Source organism: Serpula lacrymans, assembly GCF_000218685.1.
Source record: "Serpula lacrymans var. lacrymans S7.9 unplaced genomic scaffold SERLAscaffold_18, whole genome shotgun sequence".
In the NCBI taxonomy this organism is placed as follows: Eukaryota; Fungi; Basidiomycota; class Agaricomycetes; order Boletales; family Serpulaceae; genus Serpula; species Serpula lacrymans.
In genome coordinates this window covers 534,285-554,712 of record NW_006763307.1, presented here as the reverse complement: position 1 = coordinate 554,712, position 20,428 = coordinate 534,285, and the positions used below count along the sequence as shown (strand labels likewise).

General features: G+C 46.6%; 12 protein-coding genes across 12 annotated transcripts; 2 read left to right on the top strand and 10 right to left on the bottom strand.

The window, feature by feature from the left end:
• Window positions 1–330: 330 nt before the first annotated feature.
• Window positions 331–913, bottom strand: SERLADRAFT_480274 (uncharacterized protein; the record flags this gene model as incomplete). Its single annotated transcript, XM_007324248.1, has 1 exon — window positions 331–913. One exon carries the CDS (start codon window positions 646–648, stop codon window positions 403–405), a length of 246 nt encoding a protein of 81 aa, XP_007324310.1.
• Window positions 914–1,034: 121 nt separating this feature from the next.
• SERLADRAFT_403328 (uncharacterized protein) lies at window positions 1,035–1,929 on the top strand (the record flags this gene model as incomplete). Its single annotated transcript, XM_007324247.1, has 4 exons — window positions 1,035–1,271; window positions 1,326–1,502; window positions 1,570–1,644; window positions 1,701–1,929. The coding sequence occupies 4 exons, from the start codon at window positions 1,227–1,229 to the stop codon at window positions 1,722–1,724; spliced, it is 321 nt and encodes a 106-aa protein (XP_007324309.1).
• Window positions 1,930–2,148: 219 nt separating this feature from the next.
• On the bottom strand, window positions 2,149–2,618 carry SERLADRAFT_403327 (uncharacterized protein; the record flags this gene model as incomplete). Its single annotated transcript, XM_007324246.1, is given in 3 exon segments — window positions 2,149–2,194; window positions 2,257–2,572; window positions 2,588–2,618. The coding sequence occupies 2 exon segments, from the start codon at window positions 2,495–2,497 to the stop codon at window positions 2,157–2,159; spliced, it is 279 nt and encodes a 92-aa protein (XP_007324308.1).
• A 336-nt stretch (window positions 2,619–2,954) lies between these two features.
• SERLADRAFT_443618 (uncharacterized protein) lies at window positions 2,955–3,968 on the bottom strand (the record flags this gene model as incomplete). The annotated part of the gene is made up of 1 exon (XM_007324245.1): window positions 2,955–3,968. One exon carries the CDS (start codon window positions 3,966–3,968, stop codon window positions 2,955–2,957), a length of 1,014 nt encoding a protein of 337 aa, XP_007324307.1.
• A 2,348-nt stretch (window positions 3,969–6,316) lies between these two features.
• Window positions 6,317–7,784, bottom strand: SERLADRAFT_480268 (uncharacterized protein; the record flags this gene model as incomplete). Its single annotated transcript, XM_007324244.1, has 3 exons — window positions 6,317–7,361; window positions 7,428–7,510; window positions 7,560–7,784. A coding segment is annotated over one exon (1,008 nt), but the record flags the coding sequence as incomplete, so codon positions are not given.
• Window positions 7,785–8,881: 1,097 nt separating this feature from the next.
• SERLADRAFT_480266 (uncharacterized protein) lies at window positions 8,882–9,559 on the bottom strand (the record flags this gene model as incomplete). Its single annotated transcript, XM_007324243.1, has 3 exons — window positions 8,882–9,184; window positions 9,240–9,320; window positions 9,377–9,559. The coding sequence occupies 3 exons, from the start codon at window positions 9,448–9,450 to the stop codon at window positions 8,986–8,988; spliced, it is 354 nt and encodes a 117-aa protein (XP_007324305.1).
• SERLADRAFT_480264 (uncharacterized protein) lies at window positions 9,528–10,294 on the bottom strand (the record flags this gene model as incomplete). The annotated part of the gene is made up of 2 exons (XM_007324242.1): window positions 9,528–10,179; window positions 10,240–10,294. The coding sequence occupies one exon, from the start codon at window positions 10,061–10,063 to the stop codon at window positions 9,737–9,739; it is 327 nt and encodes a 108-aa protein (XP_007324304.1).
• Window positions 10,295–10,794: 500 nt separating this feature from the next.
• SERLADRAFT_403319 (uncharacterized protein) lies at window positions 10,795–12,053 on the top strand (the record flags this gene model as incomplete). The annotated part of the gene is made up of 4 exons (XM_007324241.1): window positions 10,795–10,931; window positions 10,977–11,153; window positions 11,205–11,377; window positions 11,439–12,053. 2 exons carry the CDS (start codon window positions 11,363–11,365, stop codon window positions 11,775–11,777), a joined length of 354 nt encoding a protein of 117 aa, XP_007324303.1.
• Window positions 12,054–12,298: 245 nt separating this feature from the next.
• Window positions 12,299–12,721, bottom strand: SERLADRAFT_443613 (uncharacterized protein; the record flags this gene model as incomplete). Its single annotated transcript, XM_007324240.1, has 1 exon — window positions 12,299–12,721. One exon carries the CDS (start codon window positions 12,719–12,721, stop codon window positions 12,299–12,301), a length of 423 nt encoding a protein of 140 aa, XP_007324302.1.
• Window positions 12,722–13,941: 1,220 nt separating this feature from the next.
• Window positions 13,942–15,631, bottom strand: SERLADRAFT_411961 (uncharacterized protein; the record flags this gene model as incomplete). The annotated part of the gene is made up of 5 exons (XM_007324239.1): window positions 13,942–13,982; window positions 14,037–14,201; window positions 14,262–14,504; window positions 14,559–14,645; window positions 14,707–15,631. The coding sequence occupies 5 exons, from the start codon at window positions 15,629–15,631 to the stop codon at window positions 13,942–13,944; spliced, it is 1,461 nt and encodes a 486-aa protein (XP_007324301.1).
• A 781-nt stretch (window positions 15,632–16,412) lies between these two features.
• On the bottom strand, window positions 16,413–17,930 carry SERLADRAFT_411960 (uncharacterized protein; the record flags this gene model as incomplete). Its single annotated transcript, XM_007324238.1, has 5 exons — window positions 16,413–16,474; window positions 16,532–16,630; window positions 16,685–16,834; window positions 16,888–16,989; window positions 17,051–17,930. 5 exons carry the CDS (start codon window positions 17,928–17,930, stop codon window positions 16,413–16,415), a joined length of 1,293 nt encoding a protein of 430 aa, XP_007324300.1.
• Window positions 17,931–18,282: 352 nt separating this feature from the next.
• On the bottom strand, window positions 18,283–20,367 carry SERLADRAFT_480259 (uncharacterized protein; the record flags this gene model as incomplete). The annotated part of the gene is made up of 9 exons (XM_007324237.1): window positions 18,283–18,371; window positions 18,418–18,821; window positions 18,883–19,121; window positions 19,181–19,399; window positions 19,460–19,660; window positions 19,723–19,916; window positions 19,981–20,178; window positions 20,237–20,297; window positions 20,346–20,367. The coding sequence occupies 8 exons, from the start codon at window positions 20,346–20,348 to the stop codon at window positions 18,509–18,511; spliced, it is 1,428 nt and encodes a 475-aa protein (XP_007324299.1).
• Between the last annotated feature and the right edge of the window lie 61 nt (window positions 20,368–20,428).

Genomic DNA, 20,428 nt, shown 5'->3' with positions numbered 1-20,428 from the left:
GAAAGAGATTGGGTGCCGAGTGTCTTTCGAGCTGTCACGGTAAGTTACTTGATATTATTCCAATTGACGCCAGTCACTCAGGCTCCGCCCTACTACCCGAGCACCGCAATTCATATCATCGTACCATTCCAAATTGTCTTTCTTGGTCTTTCTGCAACAGCTTTTGACGCCTCGTGCGTGTCGTATACGTCGTGCAACAAATTTATATTCAACATGATACTTGACACTGGACCGCAGCTAACGTAACACCTAGCAGACCCTCACCTTGTGGTGGACATAGTATTGATATGCTTCCATTGGAATTTACCAAGGAGGTCACTCACAATACCAAGAGAAAGCGTCTAGAATTACTTGGCCCACCCCCGACTGAAACTTTCCAGTGGTCTCTGCACTCTTTGGGCCCTAAAAGACAGTTATAACTGCCCCCCGCCGGTCAACTTTTCGTTTGGTGCGTGATGTCTTCGAAGTTGATCTGATATTATTGTCCTTACTACCTATTCTTTCATTCGTCTTCCAGGCACACAATGCACGGCTAACGACAATATTAATGATATACGCTCTGTGTATGCGCTTGGTATGGGCATGTGGATTATTTCGCCGAAGCACCTGCTCTAAATATGCGTTAATATTAGGGGCAGGTGCGGTCATGGGTATATGGCGTTTGAATGGATAGGCTTCCGTTGCGCCTAGACGCGGGACGGAAAATAGTGCGATGGTAGCCCGCTCCCAATAAACCCACTCCACTCGAACCGCTCGGACTCGGGGTTTCTTCTACGGCTCTACGTTGATAATGGGAAATCGACTCTTATCCTACGCAGCATGCAAGCGCTTTCCTATACGTGATTCTACTAGAATGTTCTCTGCTATTGTATGTATCATAGTCTGACAATGATTTGTTATCGCAACACTGCCCATAAACCATAATGTCACTAGAAGCTGCCAGGCTGGACCAGAAGTGGACAGTATTGCAAATCGTGTTGTATTGCCTGCGCCATTTGAGGTGGACTGCGTGGGTGATAGCGCTTACATTTGTGTTCGTTGACAGCAATAAGTACTACTTTGTACATTACTAGTATACGAGCGAGGTATGTCAGCCCAGTCACGTGATCTCTCCTGTGGTGAATTGAAGCTGATTAACGCGGCTGTATATAAACAATCTGATCTCCATATCATTCTCAGTACGCCAGCATCCAATCCTTCATCAATCAAACACCTTCAAGCCCCTCATGACCGTCACTCCCCTCAACTCTCTCAAAGAATTCCAGGAAGTGGTGAGTCTCTCTTAACGTCGCGCCTATATGCGGTATTCATTGTATCTATCACAGATCAACAATGGTAAAGTCGTCATCATCGACTACTGGGCAACCTGGTGTGGCCCGTGCAGGGTTATATCCCCCATTTTTGAGCGTCTCTCAGACGAGTGTAAATCCGACAATGTTGTCTTCTTCAAGGTAGACGTGGATGACCAACCTGACATTAGCTCAGAAGTAGGCATTCGAGCGGTACGATTTCCTTTCTTTCCATGTGCATTACGTGCGATAACTCATGATGGTTTCGTCTTTCGTACAGATGCCCACTTTCCAGGTCTTCAAGGATGGCCAGAAAATCGGCGAACTCGTCGGTGCCAACCCTCCTGCACTCGCGGTATGTGCGGTATTCATTTTACACTACAGCCACTAACCTGGCAATTCATGGCTTAGAAACTCATCGAATCCCACGTCTAAGGAATATCTCAAAGCTACTGATGAGTTCGGTTCTGAGGCAATTGTTGTTCTTATTATTACCGCCTTTCCCGTACCTTTGTTGTATTATTTCCAAGTTGAAGAAGAAGATCGCATTTCTGACTGTAGTAAATAAATTCGCTAGTGTCTCCCATGTGTTGTTACAAACCTCAGATCTCAATATTAGCTCTTAATGAGTACAGATGACGGAATATCCGCGTTATGAATCAATATGGACAGTAAATGGACGGCCAGTATAATGTCGGCGTGCCAAAGCCCGCATCTGTCATCGAATTTTTGGATAGTCACTTTATCACCAGCGAAGTACTGTAGTATCTTTTTGCGCGATCTACAGGCCAGACTCTTCTCTGTGACGTTTTCTCTCGTACATTCGTGCATCCTATAATACATATATGCAATGTACCCTCCTTCCATTCACTCCATCTCCACAATCCGGTATCTCTCCACCCGTTCTAAATGTGGGGTCTGGGGTGTCAGAACAGCTGCGGAATTTATTTTTAGTCTGACTACGCACTTTCATTGAAGCGTTTTCTGAATTCAACCTTCAAGCGCACATAGAATGATCTGACATCGAACATCCATTGGCCAATACTGACCGTCCGCGTCTGCACGATCATCTTCGGGTCATCCTCGTCCGCTACCTTTCTGATGTCGCCTTGCCCATCATGGCGGACAAGCCGAAAGACGGGTATGTCAACCGGACGCCCATCCTGATCATCGGGCAAGGTCAAGAAGGTACTGTTGAAATGCAGCATTTTGCCTGCCATGATAGCAAGTGGGATAGCTTGAAAGTCAATACAGACGACAAAAGATGTCAGCTGATCGACGTTCGTGATTTTCTCTTTGTTTTGGTCGCTGTAGTCGAAGATGCGGTCCAAGACGGCGTCTTTGTGGATGTTGAACGTTTGATCGATCAGGAACATGAAAAACTTGGACTCGGAGTAGACCTCATTCGTGGGCTTGCTCAATGATATTATGTTGTCTAGAGCAGGTACAGAAAAGGATGTTAGATAACAACAACTTGATCGGAAAGTCCTCGTAATTAAATCAAGTACACGAACCTTCAGGATTCCCTTGAATAGATTGACAGAACGCGCGATGTTCTGGCCATGCCTTTCGCTGACACTCTCGTGAACAGTAATGAGTGCTGCGGCAACCAGTACATCGGGAGAGTTTGACATCGTTTCCCCTATTCACATTGGGGCACTATTGTTAGGAGATGAAAGTAAGAGAATGCATAAAATTGGGAACGTCAATGTCAAAGCCACTCACTGCAGAGAACCCGCAAGTTCTACTCGAACTCGATTTCGTGACCCTACACATGTCAGCGACATCCATGATCATCAGCCGCTCTTTTGCCATGTCCGTGAATGATACCCATTCTTTCCACAATAACCCTGCAACCCGAGGTTTAGCGATATCGGATTCAATGATCTCTTGGAAAGGCTGTTCGAGCGCGAGTAGAACAGAATGCAAGACGAAAGCTTTCTTGATGATATCAAACACTTTGACAGCCACCATGGCAAGGCTACTATCAAGCTTTGTTTCGACCACTGAACACGAAAGCAAGAAGGCGCTGAGGAGTCCGGCCTCGAGCGCTTTTGCAATCCAACCAGGATTTGTCTGTAGCAGTGACATATTATCAAAGAAAAGATACGAGACCCGAAGTGTCTGTAAGACGTCAAAATCCATAGACTTCGTGATTCGATTTGCGGCAGCAAGGAATGCCTTCGTCGCGAACGTAATCCCAGACCGTCGCTCGAATGCCGCCAGTATCTCACCATTACCATCACAACTAACCATGAGAATGAAAATAAGGACTCGGATCAGATCGAAATTTGGGGAATCGACTGCGAGAGCCGAACGAAGGTATTTGATATTGTAGGCTGCAAGTGTATCGGCAGAACCCCCTGCTCCCTTGACCATCACTGCGACAATCATGTCCCGAACGAATTCTCCACCGCTAAGCTGTTGAGCAATGATCTCGGAGAATACCATCCCTTTATATCCAGATTTAATTTTCGGATATTTGGCCAAAAGGACCTGTTCTTTGAGCCATAGCTCGGTGGCGAAGATCGTAAAGGTCGGTGTGGCCATAACCGTCTTACTATGGTTGAAAACGTAGAAGTGTGCCAGACCCGCTATCTCGGTAATCGCTATTTGCTGAGTGGTCTTGTCGCATTGTTCATGCACAACGCAGGATTGGTAGAGATATACTGCATCCATGCAAAGAATTTTGGCCAAGCTGCATCGGGATCGATGCAACACGGTTGACCCAGAGAAGGTGCAGGACGTAAGAGTTGCCGTAGAGGTATGATGGCATTGAGCGCGTTCATAACCACACTAGTCTCCTCTTCTGTCAAAACTTGCCCAGAACGAGTTGATGGTATTTTCTCGATGGCAACATCGGAAAGTAAACTGAGAAGACTCCTACGTCGATGATCAGAGAGGGTACGCGAGACGCCGTCGCTGTATATGCCAAACAAGTCATTTTGCTTATGGCGAAACTGTTGGAGATATGAGAGAAACAAGCGTCGTACGAAGAAGGGAAGTGGCGCAAGCGCCGAACTAGGCAGGCCTAGTAGATGGAGTGGCCCGTGCGCCATCAGATAACATTTTTGATTTTGATTCCGTTCTCCCTTATATACGCTGTCGTCGTTAGGCAGACACCTCAGACCTTCACTCGAAGTCTGAGGTGAGATTCCCCTTTCTTGTTAAATTACGAGTACCTAGCTTACCTTTCGTTTTTCCAGCTGTTCATTGCTAGGTACATTATTCCAATATATAGAGACCTTCACTCGAAGTCTGAGCTGTTCATTGCTAGATAAACAATAGAAACTTTCTTTGACCGCGAGTTGGCATCACTTTATAGCTGACCATAATTCAACGGAGGCATTCTCGTTAATCATGTGACTTCAGTAATAGAAGTAACAAACACTCACGCAGTAGAGTGGACTTCAGGACTGATTCAACCGTTATCAAGGGATATGTGCACTGGTAGTAGCAACTGCAGCGCACTATTGAGGTAGTGGAACTTTTGCAACTAGGAGACGAGGGACTCACCGAATTGCTGCAGTACTGAGCAGACGACTTATACATAAGGACAGTTTAGCCGAGCTCATCGCCGCAGACCTTCGACGTCGCTAATATGAGCCCTATGATTGCCTAATTTGGAGAGAAGATAGAAGTCTTCCTATCCAAATGCATACGGCAGCAGCACGATATGTTAACTTTATCGTGATGGCCTCGTGTCGGTTCTCAAACCACTGACAAGAAAGACATCCGTGGCCCTGCCCTTTATATAGCAACCTGGCTGTTCTCTGTCCAACAATCGGAAGTAAAACTATCATTTACTAACAAGATATCTTACAGTATATCCTCAAATTTTTGCTACACATAGCATGACGCGCGATCGCGCAACCCCATTTGTAACTTCTTGTAACGTACAAAAGCACAACGCACGCCCTCCTTTCGGATTCCTCCGTCAATAATTCTGGTAAGATATGATTAGATCAGTTCCAGATCATGGCCATAGTATCTCGCCCTCCACTCTGTGAAGGGGTCAGCAAGATTTCGCTCATCGCATCACGGCTACGACGCACTTTGATTGAACCGTTCCCTGAAATCTGAGTGCAAAGTGACATAATAGTTTGAGACATCGGGAAACCATGATCCGATCGTGGGGGCTCGCGTCTGCATGATGAGTTTCGGATTATTCTCCTCAACCTTCTCTCCCTTCAATTGTTGTAATGCATGCTCAATCATTGGACGAAAAGACGGGACGTCGATCGGGAACTCGTCCTCGTCACGCCGATGTGGACGTTTTGAAAGAAACTGCAGGCTTTTCCCAACAGTGATGGCCATGGGATAGGCTGCAAAATCCAAGCAGACGACATACGATGACAGCTGGTCAAAACAGGTGATTTTCTCCCTGTTTTGCTCGCTGAAATCGAAGATTCGATCCAAAATCGTGTCTTTGTGGACACTGAAAGTCTGATCGGCCAAGAACATATAGAACATGATTTCAGGATATATCTCGTGTGGAGGTAATACTTCCTCTACGGAAAAGAAGTGACGTAAATAAGTCAAACAAGACAGTTCCCTAGAAGAATTATGCTCCTGACCTTCCAGTTGATCCTGAACGCTCTGACAGAATCCGCGATGTTTGGGCCAAGCTTTACGCTGACATTCTCGTGAACAGTAATGAGCATTGTAGCACCCAGCACAACGTAAAGCGTTCAATTCCTCGTTATCAAAACTATTGATGCACTATGAAACAAGGATGATGTCATCACAGGGTGAACGATGCAGGTTTTGTCACTTACAGAAGGGAAATCACAGCTCTTGTTCGCCTTTGCTAATCCAAACGTGTCGCTAATGCTCAACACATGCAACCTCTCTGCCACTATGTCTTTGAAAGTTAACCAGTGACTCCACAAGGGCCCCGCTGCCTCTGGCGTGGCAATGTTAGATTCCAGTATCTCCATAAAGGGCCGCTTGAGTGCGTGCAAAACGGAGTGCAGGACCAGTGCCTGCCCAACTCTCTCCAACGTTTCAATAGCGATTTGAGCATGGGGAGAAGGGAGCTCTGCCTTCATGAGCCCGCACGATAGTAAAAGTCCCTGAAGTAAACCTGACTCCAGTGATTGAATCATCCAATAGGGGCCTTTTCCACACAAAGGTACAGTGCCGAAAAACAGGTAAGCCCAACGTATGGTGAATAATACGTCATGATCAACCGGCTTTGTGATGTGCTTCGCAGCTATAAGAAACGTCTTCGCCACGAGAAAAGCACCAGATCGCCGCAAGAATGTGCCATATAGCCTGCCATTTTCTACGCAGCACATTGAGATGACGAACAGTATGCCTCGGATCAAGTGAAAATCGAGAGGATCAGCGGAGATGGCTGAACGAAGATACTTTAGAGTATAGGTCGCAAGGGAGTCCATGGTTCCAGCTGCGGCTATTATCTCATCCACACGATCTTCCCGTTGATGCTCCTCGGTGAGTAATTGAGCTATCGTTTCAGAGAACATGAAGCCGCTATAACCAGCCTTGAATTCTGTGTATTTGGTAAGATAATACTGTTCTTTCAGCCAAATCTCGGTAACAAAAGACGTAAATCCTGGAGTAGTGTAGATGCTTTTGGTAGGGTCACCACCGTGAACATATAAGTGTGATAGACAAGCAATCTCAATGAATGCCGTCTCTTGAGTCTTTGTGTCGTATCCGTGGCGAAGGACGCAATGTTTATAGAGACACTTCATCCATGCAAACAGCCTGGGCCAGATAGATCGAGGTTCGAAGGGACACTTCTTGTCTAATTCCATCCCTAGTTGTAAAGTATGTCGTAGTGCTATGATCGCATTGAGAGCCGTCATAATGGCGTCTATATCTTCTGCCGTTGGTCGTCCAGAGTGGTCTGGCGGTATTTTCTCCATCGCGATGTCGTCGATGAGAGGCGCAATCAATTCTTGTCTTTCATCAGAATAGCGCGACAAGTTGTGGGCCTTGTGGTGTACCTGGAACTGGTTCTTATTTTGATTTCCATGGCGAAATTTCCTACTAGCGCGAGTTGGCATCTTGTTAGAGTTACTGCCAGAACTATTTCTCACAAATCTATGGTAGAGCTTGACAAATCAGACAAATCGATGATAGCAAATCTAGTTGAAACCAGGTACTCACACGTGGTAGTATACGATGCCTTGATAGTTTTGATGTGATCACACAATGCGTAGAGCCGAGCAGCAGCGATGTCTGGTACAAAACTAGGCTTAGTGAGTTGATAAAACGACTATGCAGTAACGGAGGACTTACCGATAATGCTGCAGACCACTTAAAAAGGGCATGCGACTGGCAACTGAAGTCTGCCTCGTTGGGTACACGCTGAAATACTTTCCCCATTCAAGCCTGGCCACCCGAATAATTATGCTGATGTTTATCGCAATCACGATAGAAGCTAGGAAGCAGGGAAGGTTTCGTTCATGAAGCACGTCTAAGCATAGAACTTACCCCTATTATAGCGTTTGTCGGGTTGGTCCTGGAAAGCGAGATTAACTCGAGTTCCTTTGATAGTAAATCGTTACGATATAATCATAATGATCAATCTAACATTTCGCCCACGAGCACTAGTACCGGAGTCCTGCATCCCAGGCACCGAATAATGCTGTGATTGAAAAACAATCGTGAAAAGAGAGACCAAATTATACGTGGGCCACGTTCGTATTGCACTTCATAGGAGTTGGCTCGTTGAGACGATATCCCGTAATCTCTCATCCCTGCTTGCTTTCCCGCTCTTCCTGCTTTCGTGTCTAGACTGCACAACTTGTCACCACCTTCCATCGAATCAATGTGATACGACATTTGATTATAACGCCCAGTACGCCTCGTGTTTGCTTCTCCTTCATCCCAAACGAACTTTTAATCTCCTGAAAGAAATTGAAAAACTTCGTTGATAGATCATAAAACGGTCATAAAGCCAACCTCCTTGCTTAAGGTTCGCTCCAGTCGAGACCAGCAAGCAGAACAGAATCCCCCAGGCGAGTCATTCGATTGCTGAGCACCTTGCTTTTATGCGACGTTCCTAGCACCATGAGTATTAGCATTCGCAGAGCATCCGAACAGGGCGATTCAATGGCGGCTACACGAAGAACGGCTATATACTAGGTATCGATGCTAGACTTCATATTTGCCATACTATAGAGCGAGTTACTGGAGAGAAGTGTGCATAATATCAACGACCTTTTGGTATAAATCACATAGTGGTACAAGCCCTGTGAGTGAAGCTGACAGCGCGAGAGAAGAATACCACGCACGGACCTTCAGCGTTCTCACGTGACGTGCCCCTTCAAAAGCTTTGCGATGTTCATTTTTGTGTCTTCAACGCACTCAAGTCAAATTGCAGACCCAGTGAACTTTTGCAAGACTGGTCTGTGCCAAAGTAGGGCGGAAAGCAAAGAGGCGTAACTGCCTCGATGGACGTCTTAGTGCTTGGTTTCGGCCACGCTTATTCTTCAGTTATAGAGGACGAGCAAAGCCGGTGGTTCATACAGCTATTCCACGTAGAATATTTTGTCGATTCGGACCCGCAATGCGATGAAGTCTATCATTTTGCTCAATAATTTTTGGTGTTGACACTGAGGGTTTTATATCATTTCACGAATCGATGATCATTTGCGTCGACTCGGTCGTGTTGATATCAAGGGCATGGATGTATCAAGGGCATGGATGTCAATACTGATGCCTAAGCGCCTTTTCTTTGCATCTCCTCCTCATCTTCACGCTGCAGCTCTGCATCTACTTGTGCTCCCCTGGACGGTTCGTTCCCATGTGCTCGTGCAGGCGCCAACGGATCTGTAGATGAATCGGGCGCATCCCCAGTGCTTGTATCACGCGAGTGCTTAGATGCAGCGGCCAGACGATTGCCTATGCTGCGCTCATCTCTGGATGAATGGGTGAGTGTGGTTGTCGTGAATGGAAGGCACAGAGTATGCTCACTTTGAGTCTAGATCATGATGTGCATTGCCTTGTCCTTCGTCGTACTTCTTGTGGGGGTTCTTATCCGTTTCCTTGGATGTTCTGCGAGTAGATGAGACGAACTGCCGTTGCACATGTCAAGAAGCGAAATTACACACCGTTGGTCCCCCGCTTCGTATATTTGTGGGTTGCCCACTTTGGACTGCATAGCGCCAGATCGTGCTGAGGACATTGTGAATAATGTTGCGTTGCGATACTAGGGGAGAGATAGTTCGGTTTTGGTTCTTTGGCGAGTCGTTTTATTTTCTTGAGCTGGGAGTTGGATGACGTCAAATATATGCAAGTGACATCATAGTATACACTGGATAGAGTAAATCTTGACTGAGTTTTGTTGATGGCGATAGATATCGTGTGGGTATATATCACTCTTAACGATGATCATCAAGTTGTGTGAATCAGTATGAACCATGATTTGTCGGTCTCAGCGAACATTTGCATACTGTCAGTGGCCCACACATTTATTCTTCCCCTTCATCGTCGTCCTCGCCATCCTCCTCCTTCCGCCTCGCCAGCGCCTCTTTCTCTGCATCCGCTTCTATAGTCCCAACCGCATCCCGCCACGCCGTCAGATCTTCTCCAATTTTCACCCGTGCTTCGGCAATGGATGATACCAAGGACTCATAGTATAATTTTGCGTTAAATGCTGCGGGCGATGACTGAGACTCGGTTGGAAAAGAAAGTGGAAACGAGCGTGTCGCACATGGCGATAAATCGCGGGGAGAAGGCACTGATGGAGGTGGATGAAGAGCGTAGGTGATCGTTAGGTTCTTTGGTGTAGATGACATGGTATGACTTGTATGCGCCTCGAGAACAGAACCTTCAAGTTCGCTGTAAACACCGATATAGGTCTTCCAAAGTCACCTCGAAGTTGGGAGTTACGCGAATGTATAAAAGACAACAGCTATAAGCGCCACGTTAGCATCTCTTCATCCTAACAGAATGACTGACTCGGATCAATTACTTTGCCTCACCGAAACAACTCTATATTTCTATCGAGACTTGAATGCAAATGCGGCGGATTCACCCAATAGCAAGGCCTTGCGCGTCAAATCATAGCAAAGCAACGTTAAAGCAATCGATGACATCGCTACAATAGCTGGACACGAAGCAAAACAGCCCAGCACGAACTCCTCTTTATTCTCAAGCACAACAAGCTTAACATGCCATACGTCCATCTTGAACAACAGGAACAGGAGAACCAATTCAAAAAAAGCCGCGACCACTACTGCCGGTGGTCTCAGATACAAACCGGGCGGGTTTGAGGATGAAGCAGAGATAGAAGAGTATGTAGAGGCTGTCAACGGCAAGCGTACAGTGAGTGAGGTAGTTGATTTTCTGGTATATGGTTTCTAATTTCCGACCTTATATGTTCAGAACCTGGTCAGAGTTGAAGTGGGTATTGTCCCGCCCTCAAAGCGTGTCAAAATCGAACGTCCGACCAAGGTCACTAATCCTAAGCTTCCTGAAGGCTGCCTGGAAGGTGGACGCTGGCACAACGCATTTATTGCTACGTACAAAAAATGGGTTGTGACTTGTGACAACCCTTGGAGTATTACTGACGCCAAAGCCATCTGGGCCATGCAATTGGCCTGGGACGCTATTTACCCCGACATCCAACACACGGTTACCATACACGATCCGGTCTATCTCGTGGTAAGTCATCATATTTGTTTCGATATATCACTCACTGGCTGTCAGGCCTCCCAGCGTCTTTCAGAATGGCGCAATGGCTTCGGTTCCGCTGCCATGGCCATGATCGAGCACTTCTTCGAATCAGACACTGCTTTCCAGGCATATGCCGCTCGTCAAGCATTTGCTAGCGACATACTCACCAATTTTGCGTTTCTCTACGAGGAATTTGAGGTTAATCCCTCAGTACGCGGCCTTCTGACTTATTCATAATATTACACTCACATTTTTCCCCAGGAACTTCGTGGTCTCTTCCGCTCACCTTTTGTCGTGCAGATGTTTGCAACCCACCTTAGTGCAACCCACACTGCTGCTGACATTGAGGCGTTACGAGCACAAGATGTGTCAGGGAATGCAACAGACATTAAGAAGCACCCACGGTGGGTGCTTTAGCCATGAGTGCAGCGGCTGTGAGTAGAAGCTTTAAGCTTAGTCGTCGTTCCAAAGTTCCTACTAAAGCCCAAAAAATAGGTTGAGCGCGCATTCAATATGTGGGCTGAGAGGAAGATCAACTGGGATCCACCAGCAGCACAATCTCAGGCAGGTTCTGCAGCTCGGAAGGTCAAGCCAATTCGAGATCTTAACAAGGCGACCGGCAAAAACATCAGTAGCAGTGCGACGTTCTCCGATGCGAACTGGGGCAAGGCCACTCGCTCTTATGTCAAGTCCATCAAAGCACTAAAACCGGCGACGATGGACGATATAGCCACAAAAGCAAGTATCTATGTTCCTGGCAAGGAGCACGCTCAGCAATCAGTGACGAGTGTGGATGGGAACGATGACCCTCGGGCTTGTCTGCTTGATGTCTAGGTGACATTCCCACTCTGATCGCCTGTGATACCTTGTTGCTTTGATCATGTGAAAATCCAAAGGCCAAGATCATGTTCATGTTCAGGGGGCGTGTTGGTAAAGACTTTCACACCACTGACACGTACTGACAGATGGTCTAGGAAGGTGTACGGACGCTTGTATGGACGCTTGTATTTAACTCTCATAATTTGTCGTTTCTATATCTGTTTACTGCCTTTGTCTTTCATTGCCATAGGACCTCAACATGTTCAAATTCTATATTTCTTCCTGAAGCCAGCAAACGATAACACGTATTGGTGCCTTGATGTCTCCCTCATGGTCGTATGTCTGATGAAAAAGTGGAACAATCTGTCAGGTGCAAAAATCATCGATAATCACCCAGAACTAGATGCCAAAGGGCTGACAGGTCTCATACAACGGTGGTGAGCAATGTAAATATAGCCCGCCTCCCTATCTTCAACACAATGCGCACAAGCAACCATCGTCTCCCCGGGATTGGACTCGTGGTGAAGGCGAAACCTTCAGTATCTGGTCCGTGTCCGAGCCTCAGAACGCGCCTCTCGGTTTTGCGCTTGACGTTTCAAGCCCCTGCGAAGCTGCACTAGTTCGCTGTTCATATTATCCATCCAAACGGTAAGGAGTTGTATAGACCCGAAAAGACTGGCCATCTCTTCTGATAGGTTGTCGGTGACCCGTATCACGTCGGGCAAGGAGCGGTTCTGAGAACCTGGCTGAGATGGTCCGGAGGGTGACTGTGTTTGAGGCGGTTGTGCGTCGACCACTGGTAACCGTGCTTTTTCCTCGGTGGTGCGAGTGGAAGCTTGAGTGTCCTGCATATGCGTGACCAGGGAGAAAACCACGACAAGGTAAACAACAGTGAAGAATCGTTCCAACACGGCAATGGCGAGCAACGTGAAATCGAGACAGGTGCTGACGATAGACATCGCTGGTTATCGTGATAGTAGTAAAAGAAAAGATGGCTGAAAAGAGTGTAGGTAAAACAGTATGTAAATTGATGGGTGTGAGGAGAAAGAGTTGATGTAGTTTTGGCGATGGCCCTCGAGTCTGCACCTTTTGTACTCTGTCACTTTCAACCGTCAGCCAACAACTTTGCGTCAATGACATCATCGACTACATTTGGGAAGTGGCAGATTAACTGTTCTGCAAAACGGCTGTCCCACAACGTATCCAGTTAGCTCAGCTCGTCGAGTCCATCGAGCAACATCAATGTTTATTACTCAGGATTCAGCAGAGAGGTCTGGGCAAAAAGCCTTAAAAATCGTGTATTGAAGGGGGAATATAATCGGAAGTAAATAAGCAAGTAAATATTTTAAAGTTAAAGGGGTATTATTGTAGTAATGGGGGGAAGAAAAAATCAAGAATGTAAAATTATTAAAAGGTATTAAAAGGTATTAAGGTGTTAAGAAAAGAGTCAAACAATGTGGGGGGAACGAACGAGAAAGCGAAAGTATTAAAAGGGGTATATCTATAGTAAGAAAATTATCACCCGGAGGAATAGAGCAATGTGGCCACATTGCTCTATTCCCACGGCTGATAACATAGATAAAACAGTGGCTAAAATTTATAAAATATAGAATAAAAGAAAAGGAAACGTAAGGGAGACGAAGTGCAAGAAGACGAAGAAATCACGAGAACAGTGCAAAAGAAGGAGAAATGTGCAAGATATCGGAATGCTGCAAGTAGATGAAGAAATGGTTGGATTCCAGTCCGGGTATACACGATAGTCGTGCAGAGATATTCGGGGCGCTGCATATGGTAAAATGGCGGAATCCAGTCCGGGTATACGAGACACTTGTGCAGAGATACGGTGCGCTGCAATATATGGTGATGGCGGGAATCCAGTCCGGGTATACAAGATAGTTGTGCAGAGATATTCGAGGCGCTGCAATATATAGTGAAATGGAGGGGATCCGGTCCGAGTATATGAGACACTGTGCAAAGATATTCAATATATGGGGGGAATCCAGTCCGGGTATAATAGACACTTAAGCTTGTGCAAAGATATTCGAAATGCTGCGGGATATGATAGGGTGGCGGGGATCCAGTCCGGATGGATGGCGAGGAAGATAGGGAGGGGGGTCGGGAATGTATGGGATGATGCAAAGAAAACAGATAGCTTGGACATGGCCCTCATACTCAGTACTCAGTTTGGGGAGCAAGATAGTATGGAGGTGGCTTTGCGCTCTATAATGTTATCTTAGATTCAACTGTAAAAAAAAACAAAAATAGACCACATACTCTCAAAAACGTTTGGCACAGGTTCTTCGGAATCCAAGTACGACAAGGGACCCAACGAAGACAGGGATGTAATCACTATTCCTCTGCAGCGGGATTCGTGACCAAGGTCGACGTCAGGAACTTGCGTAAGCGAGGAAGGGTATGTATACTTGTGGGTGCTGGACGCTGTTTATATCGTTTTTCAGTATTTGAATAGGATTATCACGACTAAAAGGGTATGCTTACCTGGTTTAGTGTCCTTGTACTTCGTCCCATTGTCGGCCTTCTTGGAGCTTGACAGGGCCACGGGGGAAACTTGGACTTCGTCACTGCCACTGTTGCGTGTCTTGGAATTAACAGCCGATCCACAAGAGGATCGAGTACTGGAAGGCCCTGGTATCATTGAAAGGCGGCCTTTGGCAGGTACGGCATTTTTAGACGAAGTCGACGTCTCGATGGAGGACTGGTATTCAGTTCCACTTGAAACAGCTGGAGCGAACTTCGTCAGAAGTCAGCGATGCAGTACAACACCATTACACTCACATGATGTGGTATTAACGACTGTGGTTGTCGATGATGAGTTCGATGTTCTGGGGCGACTCTTGTGATTCTTGTCTTCCGGAGGAAAACCTAAAAGGACGTCGGAAAGGAATCAGATAGGGAGCTTAAGACTCGAGCAAGAAAAACTTACAGTCCGCGTTCGCCTTACTCTTTCGCTGGGCGTTGACACCAATAGCCAAGGCCAGCGCTTTCTCGATTCGGGATTTCTTGGCAGCTTGAGTATTGTCACCCATGCCGGCCTCCTTTGCTAGCCGGCATCCTCGCTCGAAGGACTGGGCGAGTTCCAGCTTAGAGAACCGAGAATCGACTGACGCAAACCCTTGCCTCATGGCTTCGACCGCTAGCTTGTCGGACCGGGAATTTCGGGCAGCAACTTTCTTGTCGTTCTCTCGGAGTTGTGCGTATAAGGTATCCTTGAATGCATCCTCGACCTTCTTCTGCTCGGATACTTGTAGGGTGAGATCTGCGAGCTTCTTTTCCAGCTCGCCTATGCGACGTTCGAAAAACTGTCGATCCCTATCTTTGCCCGCGAGCAGAGCTAGAATAGCATCCTGGGCCCAAGCCTTATCGGCTTTCATAGTATTGACCATATCGTCCATACGAGACTGCACGGATGAGACCATACACTGAGTCTCCGAGTGCTGCATGTCGTGGTGCTTCTTGTCCTGGGAGATATTGGTCCGTATAGCGATCATTTCCGCAAAAGCGACACTCATCCTGTGAGACAGATAAATGAGGATGCAATAGAGGTGAGCAAGTATGCCCTGGACGTGGTCCATGTCCATAGGCAGCCTGTTCGAAGCATGCACGACCTTGAAAAGTGCCTGCCGGGTAGGCGAGGAAGCCTCCTCATAAGTGACGTCGGATGTGGAATGGGAGTTGCCCTTAGACGCAAGACCGGGGTCAGAAGGGTATGTCCACAGTAAAACGGAATGAGGGAGGAAAGCTAAGGACGTATACCGGTCGACCTCAGTGGAAATATTCTGGTGCAGTACGTGGTCTTGTATGGCGATAAGCATGTGCGCGAATTGACAGAGGATCGAAGTGGAAGACATTGCGGCGTTGATGTGATGGCGAAGATGGTGTCGGTGGTAGACGTTTGCGATGAAGGCGTGAAGGCGGTGAACGGATGACGTTCCAAGGAGAATCTCAGGAGAATCTCAGGAGACTTTATACTAGACAGTCTCTTGTCTCGAACGCGTTGATTCCATAATGGTCAGGAAACCTATACGGTACGAGCCTAAAAGCGAGGGTAGTCTGGAAACGATACGAGGTGAGCCTAGAAACTGGTAGGCCGCAATAAAATTGATCACTTACACCCAGTCGTTCTGATAACAGCTGTGGAGTAAATTAATATCCAGACCAGTACATATCTGGATGCGGTCCTGGCCTGATTCTCGCACTCTTCAGCCGTCAGCGGCCAGCTAGTTTATCCTGTAGGCCGAGACTTTTCATGCCCGTATTGCAATGGCGACAATACTGGCAAGACAGGGAAGCAAGGTTATTGATGGGCAAAAAGTTGTAGTCATATACTCGCCTTTGCAGATTATCCGTAGAATCATGCTTGAGCAAGGGAAATAATTGGATCGAGTGCACTTGAAAGACCCATAAAACCTGGATAAATTAACCCAAAAAGATATATGAAGGTACGCACGAATGATTACGAGGCTCATTACTAAGACGAAAAGCGCAGAACATACTATGATACAGAATGGGCGAAATTACAAATGGTTACCTTCATGATGATCTTCTCGGTGAATCATGGTGACATGGGGTCCACGAGCACAATGCCTCAATCTTTCAGATCGAATTGGAGCCCGAAGTCGTCCCTAGGTCTCAGGGGCTGGAGTCTGTACGAAGGGTCTCCGAAGAAGAATAAGAGGCGTTGTTCTCGGCCACTGCGTATGTAATGTCAGTTTGGACAATTGACATTAAAAAAGAAGAAAACACTTTACCCATGATACGACCGTTGGAAGCCTTAACAAAATGATGCGAAACCGATGTACTGCCCAATATTTTGCGGCCGGCTTCCGCTCGACCGACTCCTTCGGTGACTAAAAGAATATTGAGATATGACAACGCACACTTAGAAAAGGACTGCGACTCACATCTCGAAAGCATTCCTGATGAGGGTTGATGGCTGCAGTAAATGGGAATATGCGGTCGAACAGCCTTGGCAGAATTGGTGATATCTGATAATACCGGCGCTTTCGCTGCGGATCTGGCTTCGAGGACAGCGCTCTCCTTAGGTGAAGTACCTGTATCACAAGCATGGTCAACCAAGGTGAAACAAGAAGAAAATATCACTAACGATGATTCGGAGCGACGTCAACCGCCTGTGCCAACGTGACCGACGTTCGTAGAAAGGACTGTTCATCGTCACCTTCCGCAGCCTCAGCTTCTTTCACCGCATCTAGAAAACAAAAAAACCAGCCTTAGAAATCTCGATACGTTTATGGAAGGGGAAGACGTACCAATTATATCCTGCATCGTCTTCAAACCTCGGGTAGGATCTAAAGCGAACTCCATCGCCCTCTTGCGCCGGGCTGCTTTATCGTTTGAGGTGGCACATCTTGACTCTGCCTCCATCATCTTATCTGTCCCCCTTTGGAAACCCTGCACCAACTGCTGAACTTCGACAGCCACTTGATCTTTCCTAATCACCTCCTCCACCTCAGCCAACCACAACCCTATAGAAGTGACCTCTTCCGAATATATTACGACCTGAGCAACAAAGTGAACCCAGGTCGAATTTTTCTTGGCTTTCGAAAGTAGCGTGGAATGGGTTTCCCAGTCGTTCTCCATTGCTTGTATCGCGTCCGCTCGATCTCTCAATCGACGTTTCTTCTGCTTGAACTGCCTTTCGTACTTACTGTCCATGACCAATCGTATCGTGGCTGGCATATCCAATCTATCGAGGAGATGAGATGCTTTGGTGTTCACTAGTTCAACATAAAGCGTATCGATGGTCTTCGATGTATTGTCTGAGCGTGGTTGTAGTAGGTTGTCGACAACATTGCTCTTCGAATTGTTGGCATCGAAACAGCTCCACCGATAGATCTCGGTACAGTGACATACATTGGTTGAGCGTATGGACTTCCAAATACTGCTGAGGTTAATGAAAAGACCCGTGATAGCAGTTGTAGCGATGCGTAAGTCGCTATCTGGGAAGGTCCAATATCCTGGAAGATATATGTCGCTGGTGCCACCGACGGAGGGCGAGATATCCAGGATCATGGGCTCGTAGCCAGCAGCGAAAATCCAGATGATGACCGTATGAATGATCGCAGACCACGGAGTGGACGAATTAAGACAGAGGGCAGTGGAGAAGAGGAAGGTGTGAATCATAAACATAGTGGGCTATGATGTAAATGTAAAAGATAGAGTGAGATCTCTTGTAGGTGTGATGAATGAGGATAAGAACGCAATGGGCACAAATAAGAGAACACAATCTTTATATTTAACACTTACCAGCGGCTGACAAGCTCATGAAGACAGAGGCTAACTGGAGAATTTCTTCCCCGTTAGCCTCCCTCTGTCTTCGTGAGCTTGTCCAGCCGCTGGTGTTAAATTGGAAATGACGCCTCGTCATTTCCAAAAAGGCATGGTGGACCATATTGCAATGGACACTTTACCAGCCTATGACTAGCGTATCAGAGCTCCGGGATACGGAGAGGTTATAATGAACTAAATGCAAAGACAAAATGAAAACAAAAGACTCAATTATGGACGATGCAAGAGAACATACAACAAGCAGATCAAAGAAAAGCTAGATTATGATGACACGCTATAGCACTAAAAAGTAATCAGAAATAAACCCACTGGAATACAAAATGCTCACCTATCTAAAAACAGCAGCAGCTGGAAAACGCTCAAAGTAACCAACCCACGCACCCATTAACCTCCGTAAGTACATCTCATAGCCACCTATATCACGAACTATCCATTGCATCTTTTTCCAAATCAACCACTCCCTCCCTTACGACTTCCCCCTCCTTTCCAATTTCTTCAAATACCAGGCTACCCTGCTGCTCCTTCAGCCACTGTACACTTCTTTTCTCATCCATAAAGTACGTGTACGCTCTCCTCAGATCCTCTACTTCTACCTCGCTTACTTTGCGCTTGCGCGCAATAATCTGAGCGCAAGATATAAGATTGAGTGCATACCGAAGAGTAGTTTGCGTTGCCATGGACGTGAGTACAGCTAGTGCATCGGTGGACAGAGTAACATCCTCCTCTTCACAGCTATCAAGATATCATTATATATAAGTGACTGTTTCTCAGATATAAGGTACAGCGAGCTTACCGAATTTGAATTATTTGCTGTATGTCCTCCTCTTCGTAAGGTTTTGTACTGACTATCAGTACTCGATCGAGGAGGTCGACGGGAAGGCCATGTGGACTTCGGAATGTCGTCCCTCTAATACGTGACATACCACGATTTGAAGCCATGATGACAAGAGGAGAGAGTTCACTTTCCAGTGCACGGTTGAGGAAGGAGAAACATTCGATATCGAGCATGTGAACTTCGTCAATGAAAAGGACCTGTAGGACAGTATCTCCTGTCAATAGATTTGCCACGGTTAACGTAGAAGTAAACAAACACCAGGAATTATCTCTGCTTTCCCTTCTTCTCTCCATTCTGCTACCTTAGTGTTAATCTGGTCTCTGAGTTCAGGCTTAATTTCGCCCGTATCACCTGCAAAAAGAGCAAGAAAACCTTGCGTCCTGCTATTGATGACATCGATTTCGTGAAGTGAAATTGTATGCACGATTTCTTTGCGTTTTTGTATCTCTCCCTCTGGACATTGTACAAACTTTGTCTGAAAAAGCGTATATATCCTATTAGCTTTTAATGGTCACTAGGAGAGGAAAGAGCTTACGTCTGCGCCCATAGCATCATAGTCTCTCGACCGTGCAAACGAGCGGCCAAGTTTTGAAATTTTACCGGTAGTCTTATCTATTGCTACTACATCGCCTGCTAGTACTTTTTCTTTTGAGAGTGCGTCTATCATTTTGTTGCCGAGATCGTACACAGTTTCCATGTCCGTTGTTTTGATTGTGAGTTTTCCTGTTTTTGTAGCCTAAGAGAAACCAATGAAACGCAGGTTAGTGGGACAAAGCGACGAGGCACGAGTATACGCACGCCCGTTAGGCTGCGGTCTATTTGTATCTCAACAACTTCTCCTTCAATGAGTTCTGTCTCCTCCCTTATACGCACACCAATACTCCGACGAATGGCTTGCGTTAGCGCTTCCGTCTTAGACATTGATAAAGAGAAGACCTCGCTTGCGGCGATCATTGTAAAGGGGACATCAGCACCAAGATTCTGTGCCATTCCTAATAGAACCAATACTAATGTTCAGCATATGCTCAATACCAACGTACAGTTCAAATATCGCACCGAGCGCAATTGCTGTCTTGCCGGTAGACGGAGGTCCCGCAAATAAGATAGCACGTCCCGCTATCCTGCCTTCTTGCACCATTTTAAGGATCATACCCGCTGCCTTCCTCGCTTTTCCTTGACCCACCATCCCCTGCGAGTTTCCTCGCGGCTCTAGACGGTCATCAAGACCCAAACCACGAATGTGCGAATGTGCACCTAGAGGTGTGGGATGAAAGGTGAATAAAAGGTGCAACAAAAGACTGGCTGGAGGTACCTATCCGCTCCATTTTTGTGATGTCCCGCAGCTCGGACGTTCCTGTGGATATTTGTGCAGCCTGTAAAGTCCATTATTACAGTCCTGTGTAGGGTAAATGCTTGCATACCATGGTTTTGTGATTGGGGAACAGGAGCAGGACGCGCTTGTTTGGTCGCTGCAAACAAACGCGCCCAGAAACGGAGTGGCGCT